The following is a 24,219-nucleotide window of genomic DNA, read 5'->3' as shown; positions in this document are numbered from 1 at the left end:
AATCCCAACACTTTGGGAGGTCAAGGCGGGTGGATCACGAGGTCAGGAGGTCAAGACCAGCCTGGCCAAGATGGTGAAACCCCGTCTTTACTAAATCACAAAAATTAGCCAGGCATGGTGGTGGGTGCCTGTAATCCCAGCTACTTGGGAGGCTGAGGCAGATAATTGCTTGAACCTTGGAGGTGGAGGTTGCAGTGAGCCAAGATTGCACCACTGCAATCCAGCCTGGGTGACAGGGAGACTCTGTCTCAAAAAAATAAATAAATAAATAAAAAAGAGGTCACCTTTGGACACAAACCTACATGAAGTGAGTTATCTAGGGGAAGAGCATTCTAGGCACAGGAAATGGCAAATGAAAAGATTTTGAGATGGGAACTTGGCTTTTTAATTTATAGAGGAGCAATGGAGCGAATGTAACTGGAATTCAGTTAAAAGAAAAAATAAGAGGTAGAAGATGCTAGAGAAGCTACCAGATGCTGCATTTGGATGGGACTGGGCTGCTGTGGCTTGAAATCCCTATCTCTTGGTCAAGAATTCATCTTGTAGTGGTAGAGCATGGTGGTGGGTGACCTGTTAAAAGCAATGCTTTGGAAAAAATAACTTTGGAGCAAGGGAGAAGAGAGATTGTCAACAGGGAGAGGAGATAGGAGACCACTGCTTAGTCTATGCTTGGGGCAATACATGACTAGACTGGAATGAGAACACAGGGAGGACAGAGAGAGCAGCTCAAGAGATTGGTTGTTCGTTGCAATTTTTCGGTATTCTTAACTTCATAATGCCGCATTCCCCAATGTCAGTTTGGAGCAAAGAAGGATTGGAGGAGGGGAACACAAAATTGGATCATGAAATTCATGTTAAATTACACAACTTAGATGGATATGAGGTAGGATCATCTCCTCCCAGCCATTCAGGCCCCCGCTTCCCAAGGATACCAACATGTGAAGAGGAGTGTTATTAGCAGACACGGCAACAAAGCCTGGAATGATCCAGGGGGAAGGCTGGCTGCATGTTCCCATGTGAACTTCATGGAAAGTCTTGTTTCCATTAAATCGAGACATGCTAGCTGTCGTCTTGGTCATTCACAGTTCACCAACAGCCTTTGTGGCAGTCATGTGTTTTCCAAATGATACCCTTAAGCTTCCTTTGAAATGATCACATTCATAAGCATGGAGCAAAGAGGATTATGAGGCACAAGGGTGTCAAACAGCTTTCCTTCATCTTCCCTAGATTGAGAAAGTCTTCATGACCAAACCACTTGTAAAGATCATGCAGCTTTGGTATCTGTCCTTTTAACTGATTGTTAGGGCATATCTGGCTATCTCAGGGGAAGATACGGTATCTTCTATTATTGTGGATATGTCTCTCCCAAATATATGTGGAGTATCTCCGGCATACAGGATGTGGCGTGGCTGTTGCAAGGCAGAGTAGTCCAGTTCTGCCCTGAAGTACATAGAATATACCCTACGAGAGAGAATAAGAACATTGCAGGGTGAAATCTGAACTAGATTGGTAATGACCAGTAAGGACACGTTCCAGAGAACAATTGAGCCAGTTATGTCTGGATCCATGCAGGAAGCTTTCTGAGTACCTCTGCTGAACACAGGACTTTCTTTTTTCATACCTTTTGGTGTGAAAATTGAGAGGAATCTCATTTATTTATTTATTTATTTATTTATTTATTTATTTATTTAGAGACATTCTTGCTCTGTCACCCAGGCTAGAATGCAGTGGCATGATCTCGGCTCACTGCAACCTCTGCCTCCTGCATTGAAGTGATTACCCTGCCTCAGCCTCCTAAGTAGCTGGGGTTACAGGCATGCACCACTACAGCTGGCTAATTTTTGTATTTTTAGTACAGACAAGGTTTCACCATGTTGGTCAGGCTGATCTCAAGCTTCTGACCTCGTGATTCACCCACCTCGGCCTCCCAAAGTGCTGGGATTACAGGTGTGAGCCACCCAACCCAGCCGACTCTCTGATTTTCATGTCACTTAACCTCAGCCCTCACTTCTGGGAATGACCTGAGTTTACTTGCATCTCTTTGTTCTTCTGGTCCTTTTGAAATGGGGAAAGGAATAGCAGGTAGTTGGCAGGAGGCTAGGACCTACTGCCATTATGCCAGCCCAAAACTGGTTTGTTCTTAAAGAGTCATGCCTTCAGAGTCCAGCATTTCAGCTGGCCCCCACCCCCACCCTCTCTGGAACCTTTCCTGAATCTGAACAGAATGTGTATTTTTTAAGAGTGAGGGCAGGCCATGGAGTCAGATAGCCCCGTGACATAGAGGTGTTAATAAAGTACCCATCAAATAGAGCCGCAAGGCCAGGTGTGGTGACTCACACGTGTAATCCCAGCTCTTTTGGAGGCCAAGGTAGGCAGATTACCTGAGATTAGGAGTTCAAGACCAGCCTGGCCAGCATGGTGAAGTCCCGTCTCTACTAAAAATACAAAGATTGGCCAGGCGTGATGGCGGCATCTGTGATCCCAGCTACTCCGGAGGCTGAGGCAGGGAGGATTGCTTGAACCCAGTAAGTGGAGGTTGCAGTGAGCTGAGATCATGTCACTGTACTCCAGCCTGGGTGACAGAGCAACACCCTGTCTCAGAAAATAAATAAAATAAAATATAAAATAACAACAGCAAAAAACAAATAGAGCTGCAGTGAGAGTCAGTTGAAATTCTGCAGATGAAATGCTATGTGTAGTGTCTGGTGTGTAGGAAACACTGACCCCCAGATGGATGTGTTAAAGGAAGACGGGGAGAATAAGTGGGAAGGGGACTTACCAACATCTGTTGATTATGATTAAACCACTGAGGTTAATTTATAAATGCTGAAACATAGGTTGTGGCTGCTTATAAACTATATGCATTTTAACATTTTTACATTTAATTTTTTAATTTATATTAAAATGTATGCAATAGATGTTAATATCAACCATTTTGATATTGGTACATAGAACTTAAAAAGAGTTTCTTAGAGGTACATACTCTTTTGAGAATAGGCACAGGCATAACTTGGACAGAATCTGCTTATACTTTCCAAACCAATATGGAGTTGTGAATACAGCCATGACGCTGTATTCTGGTCTCATGGGATTTGGGCTGTTGAAGTCACTACGTGTTTATTTCAGTAGAAATTATAATTAGCTAAATAAATTTCATCAATATGTTATTAGTATCTATTAAGAGCTGCTAGAATGACATCTACATCCGTACAGACGATTATTGTTGAAGGGCTTTGAAGACAGAGACTGAATCTGTTCATCTCTGTGTCCGGAGCATAAACCATTGTATATAGTCAAAGCCATGTTAGTTAATGTTGTTCTGGAGCCCCACTGGGTTAGTGAGTAAAGTGAAAGGATAATTCATTTTGAGCCTGTTGGAGTATTTGCAGTCGCTGAACATCCCAGGTGACGGAAGAGAAGAAAGTCAAACATTTCTAAGGACCTCACAGCAAGATTTTTGGAACCTTTTTTCTAGTCTGCCATTATCAGCATGACTCAGAAAGTCACAGGGATCACTCTACCTGCCTAGCTAGGAGATTGGGATTGCTTGGACAAATCAACTTTGCCCAGTGATGCTTGTTCATGATGCAGCTGCATGAACCACAGGTGGAGAGGACGCAGTGAGCATCTGTGGAGTGACCTTGGAGTACTCAGGTGTTCACTGGGAAGGGGTGGGCCTTTACCTGTCTCATCTTAAAACAGATAGGGCCAGACACGGTGGCTCACACCTTTAATGTCAGCACTTTGAGAGGCTGAGGTGGATGGATTACTTGAGGTCAGGAGTTTGAGACCACCGTGGCCAACATGGTAAAACCCCGTCTCTACCAAAAAATACAAAATATTAGCCAGGTGTGGTGGCACGCACCTGTAGTTCCAGCTACTCAGGAGGCTGAGGCAGGAGAATCGCTTGAACCTGGGAGGTGGAGGTTGCAGTGAGCCAAGATCATGCCACTGCACTCCAGCCTGGGTGACAGAGTGAGACATCGTCTCAAAAAATAAATAAAATAAAAATAAATAGCCAGGCGCGGTGGCTCACGCCTGTAATCCCAGCACTTTGGGAGGCCGAGACAGGCGGATCACGAGGTCAGGAGATCGAGACCATCCTGGCTAACACAGTGAAACCCTGTCTCTACTAAAAATACAAAAAATCAGCCGGGCGAGGTGGCGGGCGCCTGTAGTCCCAGCTACTCGGGAGGCTGAGGCAGGAGAATGGCGTGAACCCGGGAGGCAGAGCTTGCAGTGAGCCAAGATCGTGCCACTGCATTCCAGCCTGGGCTACAGAGCGAGACTCCATCTCAAAAATAAAATAAAATAAAATAAAGTGAAATAAATAACTAAATAAAATAAAAATAAATAAACAGATGGCCAGCATATAAGCTGAAAACTCTAGTCCATGGTCACAGTCTATTCTGCCACATTCTCCATAAAGTCCACTTTGCTTAGTTCTCCCAGCAATACCCATTCATTTACTCTTTAAGGCTAGTAACAAGTGTTCTCCCCATGATGCTAGCCAAATCAAAAAGAGATTGTCAATGCTTTTCAGTGGAGCAGGAGGATAAGAGATTGAGCCTTCAGAATGGACGAAGGCTGGAGTTAAACATTTGAATTGGTGAACCTTATGGTTGTGAAGTTAAGGGGCCCAAGAAGGGGCCTCATGAGAGAAGCAGCCTCGTAATTCCCTTGCCATTGGTCACTTCTCTTTCCCATCCCCACCAAAACACACCAACCGGTCAAAACTAAAACCTAGAGTCCGTGGGTTGATCATCTCTCCAAGGTAGAAAAATTAATGGTTTCTCTTCTGTCTTTAAGTATCTTCAGTTACTTTTGTAAGAATTTCATCAATATGTGTCTTTTCAGGTCTTCAAACCTTGCTTAGTTCTTTCATTGTTTTTCTCAAGAAACTGAAAGAATGTTTATGCTGCTTCCCAGAATTTCAGGTCCGATTGAAGGGAAAACTTATAATATAAACACACTGTTAGAAAAAGGCCACACTTCTCCTTGTTCCCTCAAATAGTCAAATGTAATAATTACAATGTTAATAAATATGTATTGAGTGTTATCTATGTGCTGAGCACTGTTTTTAGCACTTTTATTTCTTTTTACTTTATTTTAATTTTTTTGAGGCGCAGTCTCACTCTGTCACGCAGGCTGGAGTGCAGTGGTGTGATCTTGGCTCACTGCAACCTCCGTCACCCAGGTTCAAGTGATTCTCCTGCCTCAACCTCCCGAGTAGCTGGGAATACAGGCACGCACCACCACGCTTGGGTAATTTTTGTATTTTTAGTAGAGTCGGGGTTTTATCATTTTGGCCAGGCTAGTCTTGAACTCCTGACATGAAGTGATCCACCTGCCTCAGCCTCCCAACCTGCTGGGATTACAGGTGTGGGCTGCCATGCCCAGCCTGTTTTTAGCACTTTAAAAGTATTAACTCATTTAATCCTCTAAAAATCATCTAAGTAAAGGGCTTTTTTTTTTTTTTTTTTTGAGACAAGGTCTCACTCTTGTCTCCCAAGCTGGACAGCAGTGGTGGAGTCATAGCTCACTGCAGCCTCAACCTCTTAGGCTAATGCGATTCTCCTACCTCAGCCTCCTGAGTAGCTGGGACTATAGCACATGCTACCACACACACCTGGCTAAGATTTTATTTTAGTAGAGGTGGATCTTGCGATGTTTACCAGGCTGATAAACTCCTGGGCTCAAGTGATCCTACTGCCTTAGACTCACAAAGTGCTGGGATTACAGGCATGTGCTATATATAACACCCAGCTCATTGCTACTGAATAAAATCCTAAACATCCTTATACCAATGGTTTTCCTCAAAGACTTCCTCAGCATTTTCTTTATTTCTTAGTCTTTAATTTTTCTGATGTTTCTTTCCCTCCTTCCTCACCCCAACCCCTGGTCCATTAATTTCTGTTTCATATTGATTATACTCTAAGTCTTTCCCTTATTCTGAACTGAGATTTCTCATTTGGGGGTATCCTTATACATGTTGGGCAACAAATCAATGACTTATTCTTTAGTGTTCTTGTTTAGATTTAAAAAAAAATGTTAAAGAATGTGACATCTTGACTGAGGTAAGAGCATTTTTTAGTTGTTGCAGATAGATTAAAAATTAAAAAGTGAAAAATAACTTGATTATTGCTGACCACAAATATGTCTTTGCTATTATTTTTCCAGGCAGTCTACTGGGGCTCCTTTGTTCTATCTGTCAATCAGTCTTTACTAAAAATAAAAACAGAATAATGATACTGCCCATGGGGCTGTTTTTATTATTATTTCAAGATACTTCTTTAAGATATGCTTATATCATTTTATTTGAAGTTCTGGCTCTATTGTTACAAACATTATTCATTCATTAGGTCTTTTAAATTTTGATTATTAAAGAGGTATAAACACTGGGATACAAATCACTTAAGACATGGTCCCTGACTTCAGGAAGCTTATTTATAGCTTCCTAATTTTCATTGATCTTTAAAGCTCTTCACACTGAACTATTAAAAATTAATTGTGTGCTCATCCTAACACTAAATTTGTCAGTTACATCTGGAAGCTGCAGTCTCCCTTTTTCTGTTAAATCTAAAGCCTGTGATAAGACCAATGAGGAGTATATTTTAAAGGAAACTTTAGGGAAAATTCATAAAGTGTGATTTATACCTGGCATTAGTACTTTAAGAATTATTTTGGCCCTTGAGGCCGGGTGAGGTGGCTTATGCCTGTAATCCCAGACCTTTGGGAGACTGAGGCAGGCGGATCACTTGAAGTTAGGAGTTCAAGACCAGCCTGGCCAATATGATGAAACCTCATCTCTACTAAAAATACAAAAACTAGCTGGGAGTGGTGGTGGGCACCTATAATCCCAGCTACTCAGGAGGCTGAGGCAGAAGAATCACTTGAACCTGGTAGACAGAGGTTGCAGTGAACCAAGATTGTCCCACTGCACTCCAGCCTGGGCATTGCAGGGAGACTCTGTCTCAAAAAAAAAAAAAAAAAGAATTATTTAGACCCTTGATATCTAATACAGAAAACACCTGTTCACAAATAAAGCATACTTATTTTTATTTTATTTTAAAGAATAAAACATTAAACTATTTAAATAGAATGTTGACTCTGAGTCAGAATCAATTTAATGTTTAAGCTTTAGCAGCTAAGTCACATTTCTTCTGGAAAAGACAAAACACAATGCAGGAAGAAGCAATGTGAGCTGACCCTGCAGCACACACAGTCCAGTAGGGGGCGCAACCCAGTCCTTTCCCTCAGCTTGACTCTGTCTCTTGAGGGAAAGGGGTTTCCTGGGTGGAGAGTTGGGGGCAGCTCTTCCACCACGTCATCCTTTGGCAGCCCATCCTTGGGGCCTGATATGGTTTGGCTCTGTGTCCCCACCCAGATCTCGTGTGGATTTGTAATTCCCAGTGTTGGAGGAAGGGTGGGAGGTGATTGGCTCTTGGGGGTGGATTTCCCCCTTGCTAGTCTCGTGATAGTGAGTTCGCGTGAGATCTTATTGTTTAAAAGTGTGTAGCACGTACCTCTTCACTCTCTCTTCCTCCTGCTGCGGCCATGTAAGATGTGTCTGCGGCCGGCCACAGTGGCTCATGCCTGTAATCCCAGCACTTTGGGAGTCCGAGGCGGGTGGATCACCTGAGATCCGGAGTTCAAGACCAGCCTGATCAACACGGAGAGACCCTGTCTCTACTAAAAACACAAAATTAGCTGGGCGTGGTGGTGCATACCTGTAATCCCAGCTACTCGGGAGACTGAGGCAGGAGAATCCCTTGAACCCGGGAGGCGGAGGTTGTGGTGAGCCGAGATCACGCCATTGCCCTCCAGCCTGGGTGACAGAGTGAAACTCCGTCTCAAAAAAAAAAAAAAAAAAAAAAAAGACGTAAAACCCTTTGCCTTCTGCCATGATTGGAAGTTTCCTGAGGCTTTCAGCCATGCTTCTTGTACAGACTGTGAAAACATGAGCCAATTATACCTCTTTTCTTTATAAATACCCAATTCTCAGGTAGTTCTTTATAGCAGTGCTAGAACAGATGAATCCAGGCCTTTCCTGCCCTCTATTGGAGGAGCCTAAGGGCGTCCCTAGTCCATCCCCTTCTTAGCAGGCCACTGGGTGTCTGCTTTCTTCCTGTTCTCACCACCCTTTCCATTCCTTAGGTCTGAGACTTCAGTCTCTCAGTTCCATCTGGACTTCCCCATCATGGACCAAGAGAGGACTTCCGGTCTCACAAGAAAGGCCTCTACTCAGAAAAGTGTTCCGTTACCTCCCTTTCTAAAATTAGCTTCCCCGCTCCTCTCACCCCTTCTATTATTTTCTCTCACAAAACGTTGCTCTTTTTCTTCATACTTATTTTATTTTATTTTTTTGAAAGGGACTCTCGCTCTGTCACCCAGGCTGGAGTGCGGTGGTGCGATTTTTTATATTTTTAGGAGAGACTGGTTTTCATCCCTGTAATTCCAGCACTTTGGGAGGCTGAGGTGGGAGGATCCTCTGAGGTCAGAAGTTCGGGATCAACCTGACCAACGTGGTGAAACCCCATCTTTTTCTTCACACTTTATACAGAGGAATAATATTTCATTCCCATTTGTGATATTTGCTGGTTTAGTCCCTGGTTCTCCCATTGAACTGAAAGCCACGGGAGACCACAGATCTGTCTCATTCACTGTTACTCAGCCAGAACGTTGCTTGTGTTCCGTAACTCAAAATGCTTCACACGCTCCACAAATAAACAGATGGTTTCTTTGGGGTTTATTGGGTTTATATTTTTATGCAATAAAATGTATTTATTTGGTTATATTCCAAGGTTTTCTATCAAACTAAAGCAGAAAAATAATACTTTTCTTTTTTAATATGTAGCACTGTAAAATTCTTGTATTATAAAGAATTCTTCTAAATTTTTATCTTGGTCACTCTGAATAGGAAGATGACAGGCTATGTGAGACAAAGTGTTTGTCTCAACATAGGATGCCCATTATTACTATTTTTTAAATTGCTTTCTCAGTGTGGAAGTTTTCTCTGTGCATTTGAGTTGTCTGTAGTTTGCATGTAGCAGGGAGAAAATAGAAAGCTTCCAAACCGGTTAGTCCAGTTAAAGCACTTAAGTGGCTTAAGCCTTTGATATTAGTTGAGCCAAGTAAGGAAGTTAGTAAGGCTGGAGGGCTTTCAGGGATAATTCACTTTTTTTTTCCTTCTATTCAGTGAGGGACTTTAAATGGGGTTTTTTGTCTGCATGGAGCTTGAAAGAGGTGAGGGCATGGCTTGGAAGAGAGGGTCCTGCTCAGAGAATGAGGGACCTGAATTCCGCCTGTGCTTCCTGCTGGGTTTTCCTCCCAGGGAGTGTGAGGTTAGGTTAAGGTATTGCACTGAATGCTTATGGCTTCATGTCTGAAATACAGATGAGTTCATGTGCGTTATAGTCTTGAAATTGTCACTTCCTATGTCTGGTTTCCTTCTCTGATACTGGCATGCCTTCAGTATCACCTCCATTCTGATAAAAGTCTGGGGATGAAGAAACAATTTTTTTTTTTTGAGATGGAGTCTCACTCTGTTGCCCAGGTTGGAATGTAGTGGCGCAATCTCAGCGCACTGCAACCTCTGCCTACTGGGCTCAAGCGATTCTCCTGCCTCAGCCTCCTGAGTAGCTGGGATTACAGGTGCCCACCACCATGCCGGGCTAATTTTCATATTTTTAGTAGCAGTGAGGTTTCACTATGTTGGCCAGTCTGGTCTGTAACTCCTGACTTCTAGTGAGCTTCACTCCTTGGCCTCCTCGAAGTGCTGGGATTACAGGTGTGAGCCACCATGCCCTGCCTTGAGAAACAAATATTTACTAGCTGATAACACGTGGCATGCATCAGGGATACTGAGGTGACCCCTGCTGTCACAGAGTGTGCAATAAAACTGCATGGGAGAGATGGTGCGGAGAGGGTTGCGTTTTGTTTGTTTCCTTATCGAAGATTGATATAAAGTCAGTTAGCTATGGCCTGAGATTATTTGGAAGTGAGAGAGGATAATTTTCTTTATATTGTAGGTTTTTTGGGAACAGATGATGTTTGGTTACATAAGTTCTTTAGTGGTGATTTGTGAGATTTTGGTGTACCCGTCACCACCTGAGCAGTATACACAGTACCCAATTCGTACACTTTTATCCCTCACCACCACTCCTACCCTTTCCCCCAAGTCCTCATAATCCATTACGTCATTCTTATGCCTTTGCATGAAAGGGAGTAAGTTTCTTTCTTTTCTTGTCTTCTTTCTTTTCTTTTCTTTTTCTTTTTTTTTTTTTTTTTTTTTTTTTTTTTTGGATACTGGGTCTTGCTCTGCCACCCAGGCTGGAGTGCAGTGGTGCAATCTCGGCTTGCTGCAACCTCCGCCTCCCGGGTTCAAGCGATTGTCCTGCCTCAGCCTCCCAAGTAGCTGGGAGTATATGCCTGGCTAATTTTTGTATTTTTAGTAGAGATGGGGTTTCACCGTGTTAGCCAGGATGGTCTCAATCTCCTGACCTTGTGATCCACCCGCCTCAGCCTCCCAAAGTGCTGGGATTACAGGCGTGAACCACTGTGCCTGGCTGAGAGGATAATTTTCAATAGGGTCATGAGTACAGCTTCTCTGAGAAGATGGTGTTTAAATTGAGACATCAGCCATGAGCACCAGAAAGCCAAGTGAACTGATAGGAGAAGACTGTAGGGGAAAGAAAAAAAAATGTGTGAAAATGCCATTTAGTATCAAAGAACTTCTTAGGTTCAAAAAGTGAAAGCAGTGTCCTGTTTAGAATGGTGTGAGAAGAGGAAGAGAGCACAGATAAAGCGGGCAGGTTCTGCAGGGAGTTGATGATGCAGAGATTAGTGGGCCAGGAATTTGTGATTAATACTAGAGTAAATGGAAGAAGTTGATTTGTGGTGGATGAGGACTCTGGCTGATGTTGGGAGACCCTACTGGATAGGACAGGTGGAATTTGGGATGTTAATAGAAAGTGTCCAAATAAGAGATGCGAGCGTCTACCAGAATGACCTGTGCTAGATCTGGAAGGGTGGGCTTCTCTGAAGTATATCCTAAAGATATAATGGAAAGGATTTCTAGGGTTGTGAGATTTTACTTATCTTGCCTATTGATTCTCTTGTCCCATAATATCCATAAGGCCATGAATGTGAACCATTTCACTTACTTCTTGTGTACCACTCTTGTTGATGGCAATGCCTAGAACAAGACCAGGACTCAGGTGCCCAACATGTGCTTGTGAATGAAGACTCTGTCTTTGAGTTCAGGCTCTAGACATCATATCGATGCCACATCTCCTAAGATGACTATCCCATGTTACCACAAATTATAAGACTTCATGATTTTAATGGCTGGATAGTATTTCATTGTGTCTATATACCACATTTTCTTTATTTGTTTGTTGATAGACACTTAGATTGATTCTGTGTCTCGGCTATTGTGACTAGTGCTGCAATAAACATTGGAGTGCAGATATCTCTTCAACATACTGAGTTCACTTCCTTTGAATAAATACCCAGTAGCGGGATTGCTGGATGATATGGTAGAACTATATTTAATTTTTTAAAAGAATCTTCATACTATTTTCCATAATGGCTATACTAATTTACATTCCTGCCCACAGTGTGTGACAGTTTCTTTTTCTCCACATCCATGCTAGCATTTATTTTTTTGTCATTTTGATAATAGTTATTCTCATTGGTGTGAAGTAGTATCTCATATGGTTTTGATTGGCATTTCCGTGATAATTACTGATGTTGAGCATTTTTTTCATACACCCCTGTTGGCCATGTGCATGTCTTTTGAGAAGTATTTATTTAGGTTTTTTGGCTATCTTAAAAATCAGATCATTATTGTTATTTTTTGCTGATGAATTGTTTGAGTTCCTTATATATTCTGGATATTAACCCTTATCAGATGCATAGTTTACAAATATTTTCTCCAATTCTGTGGGTTGTCTCTTCAGTCTATTGGTTGTTTCCTTTGTTGTACAGAGGCTTTTTAGTTTGATATAATTCCATTTCTCTATTTTTGCTTTTGTTTCCTGTACTTTTGAGTTTGTCTCCAAAAACTCCTTGCCCAGACCTATGTCATGAAGTATTTTCCCTATGTTTTCTTCTAGTAATTTCAGATCTCTAACTTAAGCCTTTAATACACTTTGAGTTGATTTTGACATATGGTGAGATGTAAGAGTCAAGTTTCATTCTTCTGTATATGAATATCCAGTTTTCCCAGCATTATTTGTTGAAGAGACTCTCCTTTCCCCACTGTATGTTTTTAATGCCTTTGTTAAAAAATCAGTTGGCTGTAGTTGAGTAGATTTATTTCAGGGTTCTCTTCTGTTCTGTTGTTCTATGTGTCTGTTTTCTTCCTATGCCATGTTTTTTTGGTTACTGTAGCTTTCTAGTATATTTTAAAGTTGAGTAATGTGATGTTTCCAGCTGTGTTCTTTTTCGCTCAAGATTGCACTGGTTCTTCAGGGTCTTTTTGTGATTCCATATGAATGTTAGGATTGTGTTTTATTTTTTATTTATTTATTTTTTTTATTAAGACAGGGTCTTGCTCTGTCACCAGGCTGGAGTGCAGTAGAATGATTTAGGCTCACTGCAGCCTCTACCTTTCAAACTCAGGGAATCCTCCCACCTCACCCTTCCAAGAAGCTGGGACAACAGGCATGCACCACCACACCTGGCTAATATTTGTAGTTTTTGTAGAGACAGGGTCTCACTATGTTGCCCAGGCTGGTCTCAAATCCCAAAGTGCTAGGATTATAGGCATAAGCCATTGCATCCAGCCTTGTATAAACATTTAAAAAATACTCTTTCAATCCATGAACACAGAATATCTTCATATTTATTTGCATCCTCTTAATTTCTTTCATCAATGTTGTATAGTTTTCATTGTAGAGATCTTCTCCTTGGTTAAATTTATTTCTAGATCATATATGTGTGTGTGTGTGTGTGTGTATGTATGTATTTGGTAGCTATTGTAAATGGGACTGTTTTCTTGATTTTCTTTGAGACAGAGTTTTGCTCTTACTGCCCAGGCTAGAGTGCAATGGCACCAACTCTGCTCACTGCAACCTCCACCTCCTGAGTTCAAGAAATTCTCCTGCCTCAGCCTCCCGAGCAGTTGGTACTACAGATGCCCACCATAACGCCCGGCTAATTTTTTTATTTTTAGTAGAGACCGGGTTTTACCATGTTGGCCAGGCTGATCTCAAACTCCTGACCTCAAGTGATCCACCCGCCTTGGCCTCCCAAAGTGCTGGGGTTACAGTTGTGAGCCACTGCACCTGGGCACTTTCTTGATTTCTTTTTCAGATAGCTCACGGTTGGCATATAGAAATGCTACTGATTTTTTGTGTTGATTTTTGCATCCTACAACTCTACTGTATTCCTCTATTCTAATAGTTTTTTGATGGTTTCTTTAGGGTTTTCTGTTTATAAGATCATGTTATCTGAAAACAGGGACAATTTGGCTCCCTCCTTTCTAAATTGAATGCCCTTTATTTCCTTCTCTTACCTTATTGCTCTACCCAGGACTTCCAGTACTATGTAGAATAGAAGCAGTGAAAGTGGGCATCTTTGTCTTGTCCTAGATCTTAGAGGAAAGGCTTTCTTTCAACTTTTCCCCATTCTGTAGGATGCTAGCTGGGAGTCTGTCATATATGGCCTTTATTGTGTTGAGGTGCACTTTTTCTATACCTAATTTGTTGAGAGTTTTTTTATCATGAAGAGAGATGTTAAATTTTATCAAATGCATTTTTTGCCTCTATTAAAACTATGTTTTTCAATGTTGATTCCATTAATGTGATACATCATGTTTGTTGATCAATGTATATTAAACTATTCTTGAAACTCTGAGATGAATTCCACTTGATCATGGTGAATGATCTGTTTAATGTGCTGTTGAATTTGGTTTGCTAGTATTTTGTTGAGCATTTCCACATCTATTTTCAACAGGTGTATTGGCCTGTAGCTTTCTTTTTAGTTCTTGTCTGGTTTGGGCATCAGGGTGATGCGGGCCATGTAGAATGAGTTTGGAAAACTACCCCCTCTTCAATTTTTTTCTAATAGTTTGCAAAGGATTGGTATTAGTTCTTCCTTAAATTTGGTAGAAATCAGCAGGGAAGCCATCAGGCCCTGGGATTTTCTTTGATAGGAGACTTTTTATTACAGATTCAATTTCCTTAACTCATTATTGGTTTGTTCAGATTTTCTGTTTCTTCATGATTCAGTTTTGTTAGCTGTATTTGTCCAGGATTTCTCTATTCTTTCTAAGGTTTCAAATTCATTGGCGTTAACCAACCTACATAAAAAATTTAGATCCCCAAAATAACCCAACTTAATAGTGAATCTCAAGGAATTTGAAAAAGAACAACAAACTAAACCCAAAGTTAACTAAAGGAAAGAAATAATAAAGATCCAAGCAGTAATAAATGAAATATAGACTGAAAAAGAATGTGAAAGGTTCATGAAACAAAAAGTTGGTTTCTTGAAAAGATAAAATTGACAAACCTTTAGATTAGATGAAGAAAAAAAGAGAAGATTCAAATAAAATCAGAAATGAAAAAGGCAACATAACTGATACCACAGAAATACAAAGGATCTCATAAACATGTGAGGATATCAATAAAGCACAGACTTTGATCCAGCAGGTTTGGGGTGAGGCCCGTGATTCTGAATCCCACAGGCTCCTGGGTGAGGCTGAAGCTACTGGTCTGCAGACTACACTTCTCCAGCAGGGTCTTGGGTATCAGGGAACTCTGATATCTAGAGAAGATAACTCTGATATCTAGAGAAGATAGAGTACAGCATTTGCTGAAAGAAAGACAAGAGTGCATCATGGCTGCAAAATCAGATATGAAGATATACACTGTGCCATCAACTTGGAAAGCAAAATTGTGATTGAATGGGCTTCCCAGGGTCTCCCCTTTCTTCTTGATTTGGTAAATATATCTCTTCATTATAGCAGCACCGCTCATCAGATTCTCTAGACTCCCACTTGCAGATCATCACTCATGCCTTCCTCTGCCATCCTTGCTAGTTTTGTTTTTTTTAATTGGTTTAGCAATTATGAATCAAGGTGGGCTGGAAGTGGTGGCTCACACCTGTAATCTGAGCACTTTAGGAGGCTGAGGCAGGAGGATTGCTTGAAGCCAGGACTTTGAGACCAGCCTGGGCAGCATAGAGAGACCCCATTTCTGAGTGTAGTGGTGTGTACCTGTAGTCCTAGCTATTCAGGAGGCTGAGGCAAGAGGATTGCTTGAGCTCAGTAGGTCAAGGCTACAGTGAGCCACAATAGTGCTATTGCACCCCAACCTAAGGGACAGAATGAAACCTAATCTAAAAAAAAAAAAAGAAAAAAGAAAAAAAAGAGAGAGAGAAAAGAAATCAAGTGTGAACCACTTCTTGAGAATCAGTAGAGGTGTTTTTATATTCATCACTCTATCCAGTGGTGAGCATGGCATCTGCCAGCTTATAAATGCAGATGTAGCTGGATGTCCATGGCTCAGCCCTTCAAGCACAAACATCAGGACTGACAGCCCAGTGGTTGTGAGCCCTGCCTCTGAAAGTAGAAAACTCTGGGTGCCCATGCTAGCTTTCCTACTTACTATCTTAGCTTCAGTTTTCTCCTTTGTAAATGGGGGTGATAATAATAGCAACTTGTCGGGCCAGGTGCGGTAGCTCATGCCTGTAGTCCCAGCACTTTGGGAGGCCAAGAGTTCAAAACCAACCTGGGCCACATAGACCCCGTTTCTATAAGAAATATAAAAATTATCCGGCCATGGTGGCACGTGCCTGTAGTCTCAGTTACTCGGAAGGCTGAGCTGGAAGGATCACTTGAGCCTGGCAGGTCAAGGCTGCAGTGGGCCGTGTTTGCATCACTGCTCTCCAGCCTGGGTTTTAAAGTGAGACCCTGTCTCAGTAATAATAGCAACTTGTTGTAATGATGCAGATAAAAATGAGGCAATATGTGTGAAGCTTTTAGCTCCTGTGCCCACATACAGGAATTAGTCAGGAAATAGCTGTTGAAAACCAACCCTTGGCACAGGGAGGCATGGAATCATGACTATTTGCTTTGTGTTTGGCTTTTTAGTCAGGTTTAATAAGGACACGAAAAAATGAATTCCTCATCTCGCCGTTACCTCAGCTCCTGGCCCAGGAACACAACTACAGCTCCCCTGCGGGTCACCATCCTCATGTACTGTACAAAAGGACAGCAGAGGAGAAGGTCCAGCGGTACCGTGGCTACCCCAGCTCCGGCCGGAATTATCCTGGTTACTCCCCAAGTCACATTCCCCATGCATCTCAGAGTCAAGAGACAGAGTATCACCATCGAAGGTTGCAAAAGCAGCATTTTTGTGGACGACGCAAGAAATGTATGTAAGGAAACTTTTTCTTGTTCTGTTCTTATGTGGGCCTCGACGGGTTTTCCTGAGAGCTGTTGGGTGTACAAGCTTTGCAAGTCAAAATGGGCTACCCTGAGCATCTGTCTTGGCGTAGGACCAGTAATGATCTCTCTCAGGCAAATGCTGAATGATCAATTAATCTAGGTTAAACTAGGAAATATTTAGATATGGTTTCTCTTTTACTCTTTTAGTATCTCCTACTTTCATGCCATAGATCCCAATCTTATCTTGATTTCTGTGCTCCTAAGAAAAGTATCTAGATTTCCAATGACAAAAGAAATGAGAGGTAAATATCTAGGTGTGATTGGATGTCTCTTTTGAGAGACTTCCAGAAACAAGAATATTAGCATGTGAGGGAGGTAGCCGTGAAACACAGGTATCCTTGAGCATGGTTTGTGACCTTGGTACAACCTTCAGCTGTTTCCAGACCAGCGATGTCCAATAGAAATGTAACACAAGCCCTAAATACAATTTTACATTTTCTAATAGCCACAAGTTTTAAAAGTTAAAAAAAAGGGTAAATGAATTTTAATACCATTTTATTTAATGCAACATATACAAAATATTATCTCAACATGTAATCAGTATAACAAATGATTAGTGAGAGATTTACATTATTTTTTCCTAATAAGTTTTGGAAATCCAGTGTTTATTTTAAACGTACAGCACTTAAACCTGTCAATTCAGATGATAAATTTTTACTGGAAATACTTAATCTTCATTTAACTTGCATAAAATTAAGGTCAAAAAAGTAGATTTGCATACTCAAGTTGTTTGGGACATACTTAAAACATTTTCTTTTTTCTTGTTTTGCTTGTTTTTTGTTTTTTTTTTTTCTGAGACAGTTTCACTCTTTCACCCAGGCTGGAGTGAAGTGGCGCAATCTCAGCTCACCGCAACCTCCATCCCCCAGGTTCAAGCAATTCTCCTGCCTCAGCCTCCCCACTAACTGGGATTATAGGCACATGCCATCATACCCAGCTAATTTTTGTGTTTTTAGTAGAGACAGGGTTTCTCCATGTTGGCTAGGCTGGTCTCAAACTCCTGACCTCAGGTGATCCACCCGCCTCAGCCTCCCGAAATGTTAGCATTACAGGCATGAGCCACTGAGCCTAGCCAAAAGACTTTTAATACCTGAATCAAGTATTGCTTTTTAAACTTTTAAATTCTTCTGTGGCTCAATAGCTACACGTGGAAAGTGTGTACCAAGTTGTATAGCACAGCCGGAAAAAGGTTATTCTCATGTAGAAGAGGAACTGGTATCACTAAGATATTAATCAGGCGGAATAATGAAAGAGTTTCTATCATTTTAACTGGTTTTTGAGTTTTTGGTATTATTGAAATATCCTCATTAAGGGGCATGTATACAGTAATAATTTAACCTGTACTAATGATAGTAATAATGTTTATAGTGGTAAGACATGTTTGATATGAGACATCAAAGCAAATCTTTACAGCAACCTTATAAACAGGTGTCACCTGTTTTCATAGATAAGGAAACTGAGACTCAAGGTCACTGTGATCGTAAGTGGCCAACCTGAGTTTTTAAATTTAACTCTAAATAATTTGATCTTTGAATTTTACTCTGTAGAGAGCTAGCTTCACTGTTATGGCTGGACCGGTGTTATAGTACTAAAATATTTCCGTACTAGTTAGTACACAGGTACTTCCCTGAACTTTCCAGATGCCATTTTTCTTCCCAGGAATGCGCGTAGTTGTTGCTATCCATTAACTAAAGGCATCATGTCTGGCCCAGCAGGCACTTCTAGGTCTCTGCTCAATGGCTGTGGCCAGTGTCCATTCTGTTAACTTGGTGTCCACACTTTACCAGTTATGAAAAGTGTTTAATACAGTTTTTAATATCACCCCCGACTATACTGTTTCCCCGATAACTAAGCCAATATCACATCAAAGAGTTCTTACTGACCACTTCTTATGTGCTATGTGAAAGTCTGTGTTGATGAAATGAGAGTTTCAGACATGACCAGTATTTTAGAGCTGTTTACATTTTATTTAGAAAATGATGTATAAAGTGTTAGAGCTGTTTACATTTTGTTTAGAAAATAATGTATGAAGTGGTATATTTAATGAATTCATAAATAATAAATTTAGAGCCAAAGGATTAACACTATTTCTGCAGTTTTTGAGTAGAAAAATGAGCATTTTCTACTTTCAAAGTTTCTCCCCACAAAATTGATTTTTGTTGATCTGTTCTACTAACTAGAATTATAGCTTCTTTTAGTTGTTATTGTTTGAGATGAAGTCTCACTCTGTCATCCAGAGACTGTATCTCAAAGGTAAATGCATAGGTGTGGTTGGGTGTTTCTTTTGAGGACATAAACGAGAGACTTCCTTATAGAGTGCAGTGGCGTGATCTTGGCTCACTGAGACCTCTACCTCCTGGGTTCAAGTGATCCTCCTGCCTCAGCCTCCCAAGCAGCTAGGATTACATGCATGCACCACCATGCCTGGCTAATTTTTGTAATTTTAGTAAAGACAGGGTTTCACCATGTTGGCCAGGCTGGTCTCAAACTCCTGACCTCAAGTGATCCACCCATCTTTGCCTCTGAAATTGCTGGGATTATGGGCGTGAGCCACCACGCCTGGCTTAGAGCTCTTTTCTTTTCTTTTCTCTTTTCTTTTCTTTTCCTTTCTTTTCTTTTCTTTTTCTTTCGTTTTTTTTTTTAACTTTTTAGAGCATTTTTGAGTTACTGAATTAATCCATTATCCATTTATTTCTATCCACCTACCCATGTATCCATCCAACATCCATCCATGCACTCATCTGCCCATCTATCCATCCACACATCCATCCATCCATCCTGTCCAGCCCATCCATCTACCCATCCGTGCATCCAAACATTTATTGAGTAGGTCTTTCTTGACCACATACTAGATGCAAGGCACCCGGGCAGGCACTGGCAGCATCACTTGTTAGTGGATTGGTGGAGTGTTGATTACATAGTTTCTCTTCTTCCCTTGTTTCAGTTTCTCTTTCAACAGGTCTTATCTAGATATTCTCTAATATCCCTTCCAAATGCTCTTATATTCATCATAGATGCTCCCAAGCCTCCCACAGAGGACACCTATCTAAGGTTTGATGAATATGGGAGCTCTGGGCGACCCAGGAGATCAGCTGGAAAATCACAAAAGGGCCTAAATGTGGAAACCCTTGTGGTGGCAGACAAGAAAATGGTGGAAAAGCATGGCAAGGGAAATGTCACCACATACATTCTCACAGTAATGAACATGGTAAGGTGGGGTGTCACAAACCTTCTGGCTCTTTAAAGAAGATAGAAGTCATAGAATTCTCTTGCATGGGTTGAATAGCATATGTATTAGGTTGGTGCATATGTAATTGCAGTTTCTGCCATTACTTTTAATAGCTACACATGTGGTTTTATTTTTTTAAGTTGAGTTTTGAGGAAATTGTCTTTATATGTACATATATTGGTTAAAATTGAAGCCTGTGTACTTCAGTCAGTATGTCTGATTGATTCCCCCATAAGGTTTTGAACATTTTGAGATTTTGTTTGACTTCCATTGTTCCAACAGGTTTCTGGCCTATTTAAAGATGGGACTATTGGAAGTGACATAAATGTGGTTGTGGTGAGCCTAATTCTTCTGGAACAAGAACCTGTAAGTGGCAAACTTCATTTATGTCTTCATTCAGTCTGCCATTCAGAATACATTTCTTGAATACCTACTATGTTCACTAATCCATGTACTAGTTATTAGCTCCTTAAATTTGAAGCTAGGCTGAGTCTCCTCAAGGTACAATCTTAAAAGATTGTGTAATCACATAATTAAACTAAAGCACCAGAAAAATATTCATATTTAAATGTATTTATATTATATGTGCATATATATACATAATTAATGGTACATAAAGTGTTAAATATATAAATATATAATATAAATAAAAATATGGAACATAAATATGTTACATAAAAATATAAATGTTATGTAGGCTTCACAAAGAAGGTGAATTTGGTCATAGATTTAAGCATTAGCTAGATTTTGCAAGTTTGGTATGCTGAGTAATTGCTGGTAGACGCAGAAGGATATTTCAAAAATATACTGAAAATAAGGCATCAGAAAATTATTGTAGTAAACCTACTGTCTCCCCAGTACCATCTTAGGTAATACAGGGAATAAACAAGGGATATTTAGCTGCCCTTGAATTGATCACAGTGAGATGCAAGAGACAAACATGGGGCAAATTTTGAAAACCGGAACATATAATAAAGTGTTAAATTACATGGTACTCACTGCTTTGTAGTGTTTTGATGTTTAAACTCTGTTTCTCTGAGATACTGATTACCATTCAAATGGGTATTTTTTTAAGTCCCCCGAGGCTCTTCCTCTTCTTCTGTAACCCCAATAAAAAACATAAAAAGCAGGAAGACACAGACAAGACAAAAATTGATCTAATTGCCCAGCTGTGGAGAGCTACAGAACTTAACAGCTTGTCAAATGGTTTTTGGAATTTTAGAGAGATAGGAAGGATGCGTGCTGATCAGGAGACACTTTTGTCTTTAGCCTACTAATAGGTTGCCCAAGGACACTGAAGCCAGCCACATCCTAATTAACTGATAATTAAAGATCTTGTCTGTCAACTTTCAACTTGGGCAAGTCAATAGTTTCAACTAAGCAAACATTTGACAGATGATTATTTTAAGGGTAGGTCCTCTTTTATCCTTTGGAATCATATCATCATTTGTTTATTCATTCTGTGAATTTTCATTATATTGATTTTCATTATATTGATTGATTGACTATAACCTATGATGTGCCAGACGCTTTGCTGAGAATTTCGACATCTATGGAAATAATGATAAGGCTTTATGGAAAAGCCATTGAACTTCATCACCATTAATTTATTATCCTGTTTTAAAAGTTGTAACGGTTTTATAAAGGTAGTACCAGATGAGATGAACAAAGGTGTTCTAAGTGATGCCAGGTTATTTTTTGTAGAACTATAATCAATCATAAACCACACTAGAGAAACTTTGTAGTTGCTTTAAATATTGTGAGCATTTACCTAAAATAGGTATTTTCCCGTCTCCTACCTTAGCTCAAGTGTTTTCCTCTAGTGATCTTTTTCCCTAGAAATAAGTTTCTGTGTTTGCCTGTACAAATGGAATGATTCAGCATTCTCATCTCTGTGACAAATTCACACTTTGATTTGTGTGGGTTTCCCATAGGGAGGATTATTGATCAACCATCATGCAGACCAGTCTCTGAATAGCTTTTGTCAATGGCAGTCTGCCCTCATTGGAAAGAATGGCAAGAGACATGATCATGCCATCTTACTCACGGGATTTGATATTTGTTCTTGGAAGAATGAACCATGTGACACTCTAGGTATGGTATGAACAGATCCTTCACACACACCTGTTAGCTGAAAACACAGTATGCAAACTTTCTATGGATGATGGATAGCCCTTATGTTCCTTAATAAAAAGACATAATATTTAAATTGTGGAGTAACCTCCCATACCCTCTGGAGACTATTGTTCTTTTTAACTGAACTTAGAATGTAGGGAGCCCACTTACTTTATTCATTTTGTATTTTTTTTTATTTGAGTTGAAGTTTCACTCTTGTTGCCCAGGTTGGAGTATAATGGCACAATCTTGGTCCACGGCAACCTCCGCCTCCTGGGTTCAAGCAATTCTCCTGCCTCAGCCTCCCAAGTAGCTGGGATTACAGGCACCCGCCACCATGCCTGGCTAATTTTTGTATTTTTAGTAGAGACGGGGTTTCACCATGTTGGCCAGGCTGCTCTCGAACTCCTGATCTCAGGTGATCTGCCTGCCTTGGTCTCCCAAAGTCCTGGGATTACAGGCTTAAGCCACCTCACCTGGCTTGTATTTTTCTTGATTGATCCTACTGATGATCACTGAGGTGTGAGATACATTATTTAACTAGAAACATGTAGGTTATTCCATAAGCATCATGACCACAAAATCTTCAGGTAGCTGAAGATTTTACTGGGTTCCATGGTACCTAACTGTGCCACTAGGTAGCAGTGCCTCTTTTAGAAAGTTACTTGACTTTCAAGTGCTCAGTTCTTCCATATTAGTTTGTACAGGACAGTGATAGCAAGAATTGCATCTTTTATATCTATACTATATTCCAGTATATTCCATTGCACATAATAGGAATACAACATTTTTTAAAAGTTGATGAATGGTTGTCCAAATCAGGAGTCAGCAAACTCTCTGTGAAGGACCTGATAGTATGTTAGGCTATGCAGGCCACAGGTCTCTGTGGCACCTAGCCATTTCAGCTGTATTGTTTCAAAAGCAGTCACAAGTAATATGTAAAAAATGAATGCAGATGTGTTTTAATAAAACTTTATTTACAAAAACAGAACACAGGAGCCATAGTTTGCTGATACAACTAATAGTCCAGACGAATGGTAGAATTTTGTGGAGCTGAGAAAAGCTTATGTGATGTACCTCTCTCACACTTTTCCTCGAAGTACTTTATAATCCCTTATGATACATTAAAGATAATAGTATGTTGGACTTCATAAGACATTTTACTTATTTTTTAATTTTTTGAGATGGTGTCTTGTTCTTGTCACTCAGGCGGGAATGCAGTGGCGCAATCTTGGCTCACTGCAACCTCTGCCTCCTGCATTCAAGTGATTCTCCTGCCTCAGCTTCCAGAGTAGCTGGAATTACAGGCACCCGCCACCACGCCCGGCTAATTTTTGTATTTTTAGTAGAGACAGGTTTCACTGTGTTGGCCAGGCTGGTCTCGAACTCCTGACCTCAAGTGACCCACCCGCCTCAGCCTCCCAGAGTGCTGGGATTACAGGCATGAGCCACCATGCCAGGGCAGAAATTTTATTTTTTATGTTTCTCAAATTCTCTGTAGTTTCTCTGTTATGTCCTATAAATAAGTTTATTTTAACAATTAGCCATTAATCACAGTCTTCAAAAACACAACTATTTTGGAAATTGTTCCAGAGAAAGGGTTTTTATAATGAAAAACGATATACATCCATTCATATTCTGGGTTTGGAATGTGCAAAGTGACATATGATAATCCAATGCATTGTTGATGTTTTGAAGATTCTGAGAAGCAGACAGTGTTATCTGTTATCCAGAGACCAAAATGTAAGAAAAGGCTTGGAAAAAACAAAACGCCAGAAATTCCACCACTTGTCGAAAAGGTCACTTACTTTAAGCAGTATGTCCTAATGCAAAGTGCATGGGCTTTGACTTCCCATATGTCTGTGGTTGATTCCTGAGTCTGTTATTTATGACTCTGAGATCCTGAACAAGTTAATTCACCTCTCTGAGGTTTGGTTTCCTAAGCTATAAATACATACACACAGATATATAATAGACATATAGCAGAGTGTGTGAATTTGGCAACCATTTATTTAGTGACGATGATGATGGCAGTAATGATAATGATGCTACCCCTTATTTGTGCCTTTATATTAGATTTCCCAGCTGATCTCCCTTCTATCTTGACAGTGAAGTGAGTACAATCAGTTCACAAGCATGCATTTAATATTAGATGGGTACATAGATTTGTTCTAGTGATTATTAGGACCAAAACTGGAATGAAAGATGTTCTCACACACTGCACTGTATTTCAAGATAGACTTAAGAGCTGGCTGGGACACTTTTATAATGGCTCTTAGAGGAGGTAACTTTGGGAACAGAAGCACTTACCACATTATAAAGAACCAGAGAAAAATTAATTTAATCTGCATGCATTACTTAGGCATTTTCATGTTTTCTGCTCTAGAAAAAGACCAGGATGTGTGTTTTTTCTTGGAAA

General features: G+C 40.5%; 1 protein-coding gene across 2 annotated transcripts in view; it reads left to right on the top strand.

Annotated features, from left to right (window-relative positions):
* ADAMTS18 (ADAM metallopeptidase with thrombospondin type 1 motif 18) overlaps positions 1–24,219 on the top strand; it is a 152,506-nt gene that overhangs the window by 51,451 nt on the left and 76,836 nt on the right. Inside the window, exons 4-7 of one of the 2 annotated variants that reach the window (XM_025370569.1) lie at positions 16,100–16,382; positions 19,471–19,664; positions 19,968–20,051; positions 21,620–21,779. In XM_025370569.1, coding sequence (XP_025226354.1) covers positions 16,100–16,382; positions 19,471–19,664; positions 19,968–20,051; positions 21,620–21,779 — 721 coding nt within the window. Of the gene's footprint in view, positions 1–16,099; positions 16,387–19,470; positions 19,665–19,967; positions 20,052–21,619; positions 21,780–24,219 lie in introns of both variants that reach the window. The other variant, XM_025370570.1, reaches the window with a different exon arrangement.

Source organism: Theropithecus gelada, chromosome 20 (genome assembly GCF_003255815.1).
Source record: "Theropithecus gelada isolate Dixy chromosome 20, Tgel_1.0, whole genome shotgun sequence".
NCBI lineage: Eukaryota > Metazoa > Chordata > Mammalia > Primates > Cercopithecidae > Theropithecus > Theropithecus gelada.
The sequence above is the reverse complement of the archived record's forward strand: the minus strand, read 5'-3'. Positions and strand labels throughout refer to the sequence as shown.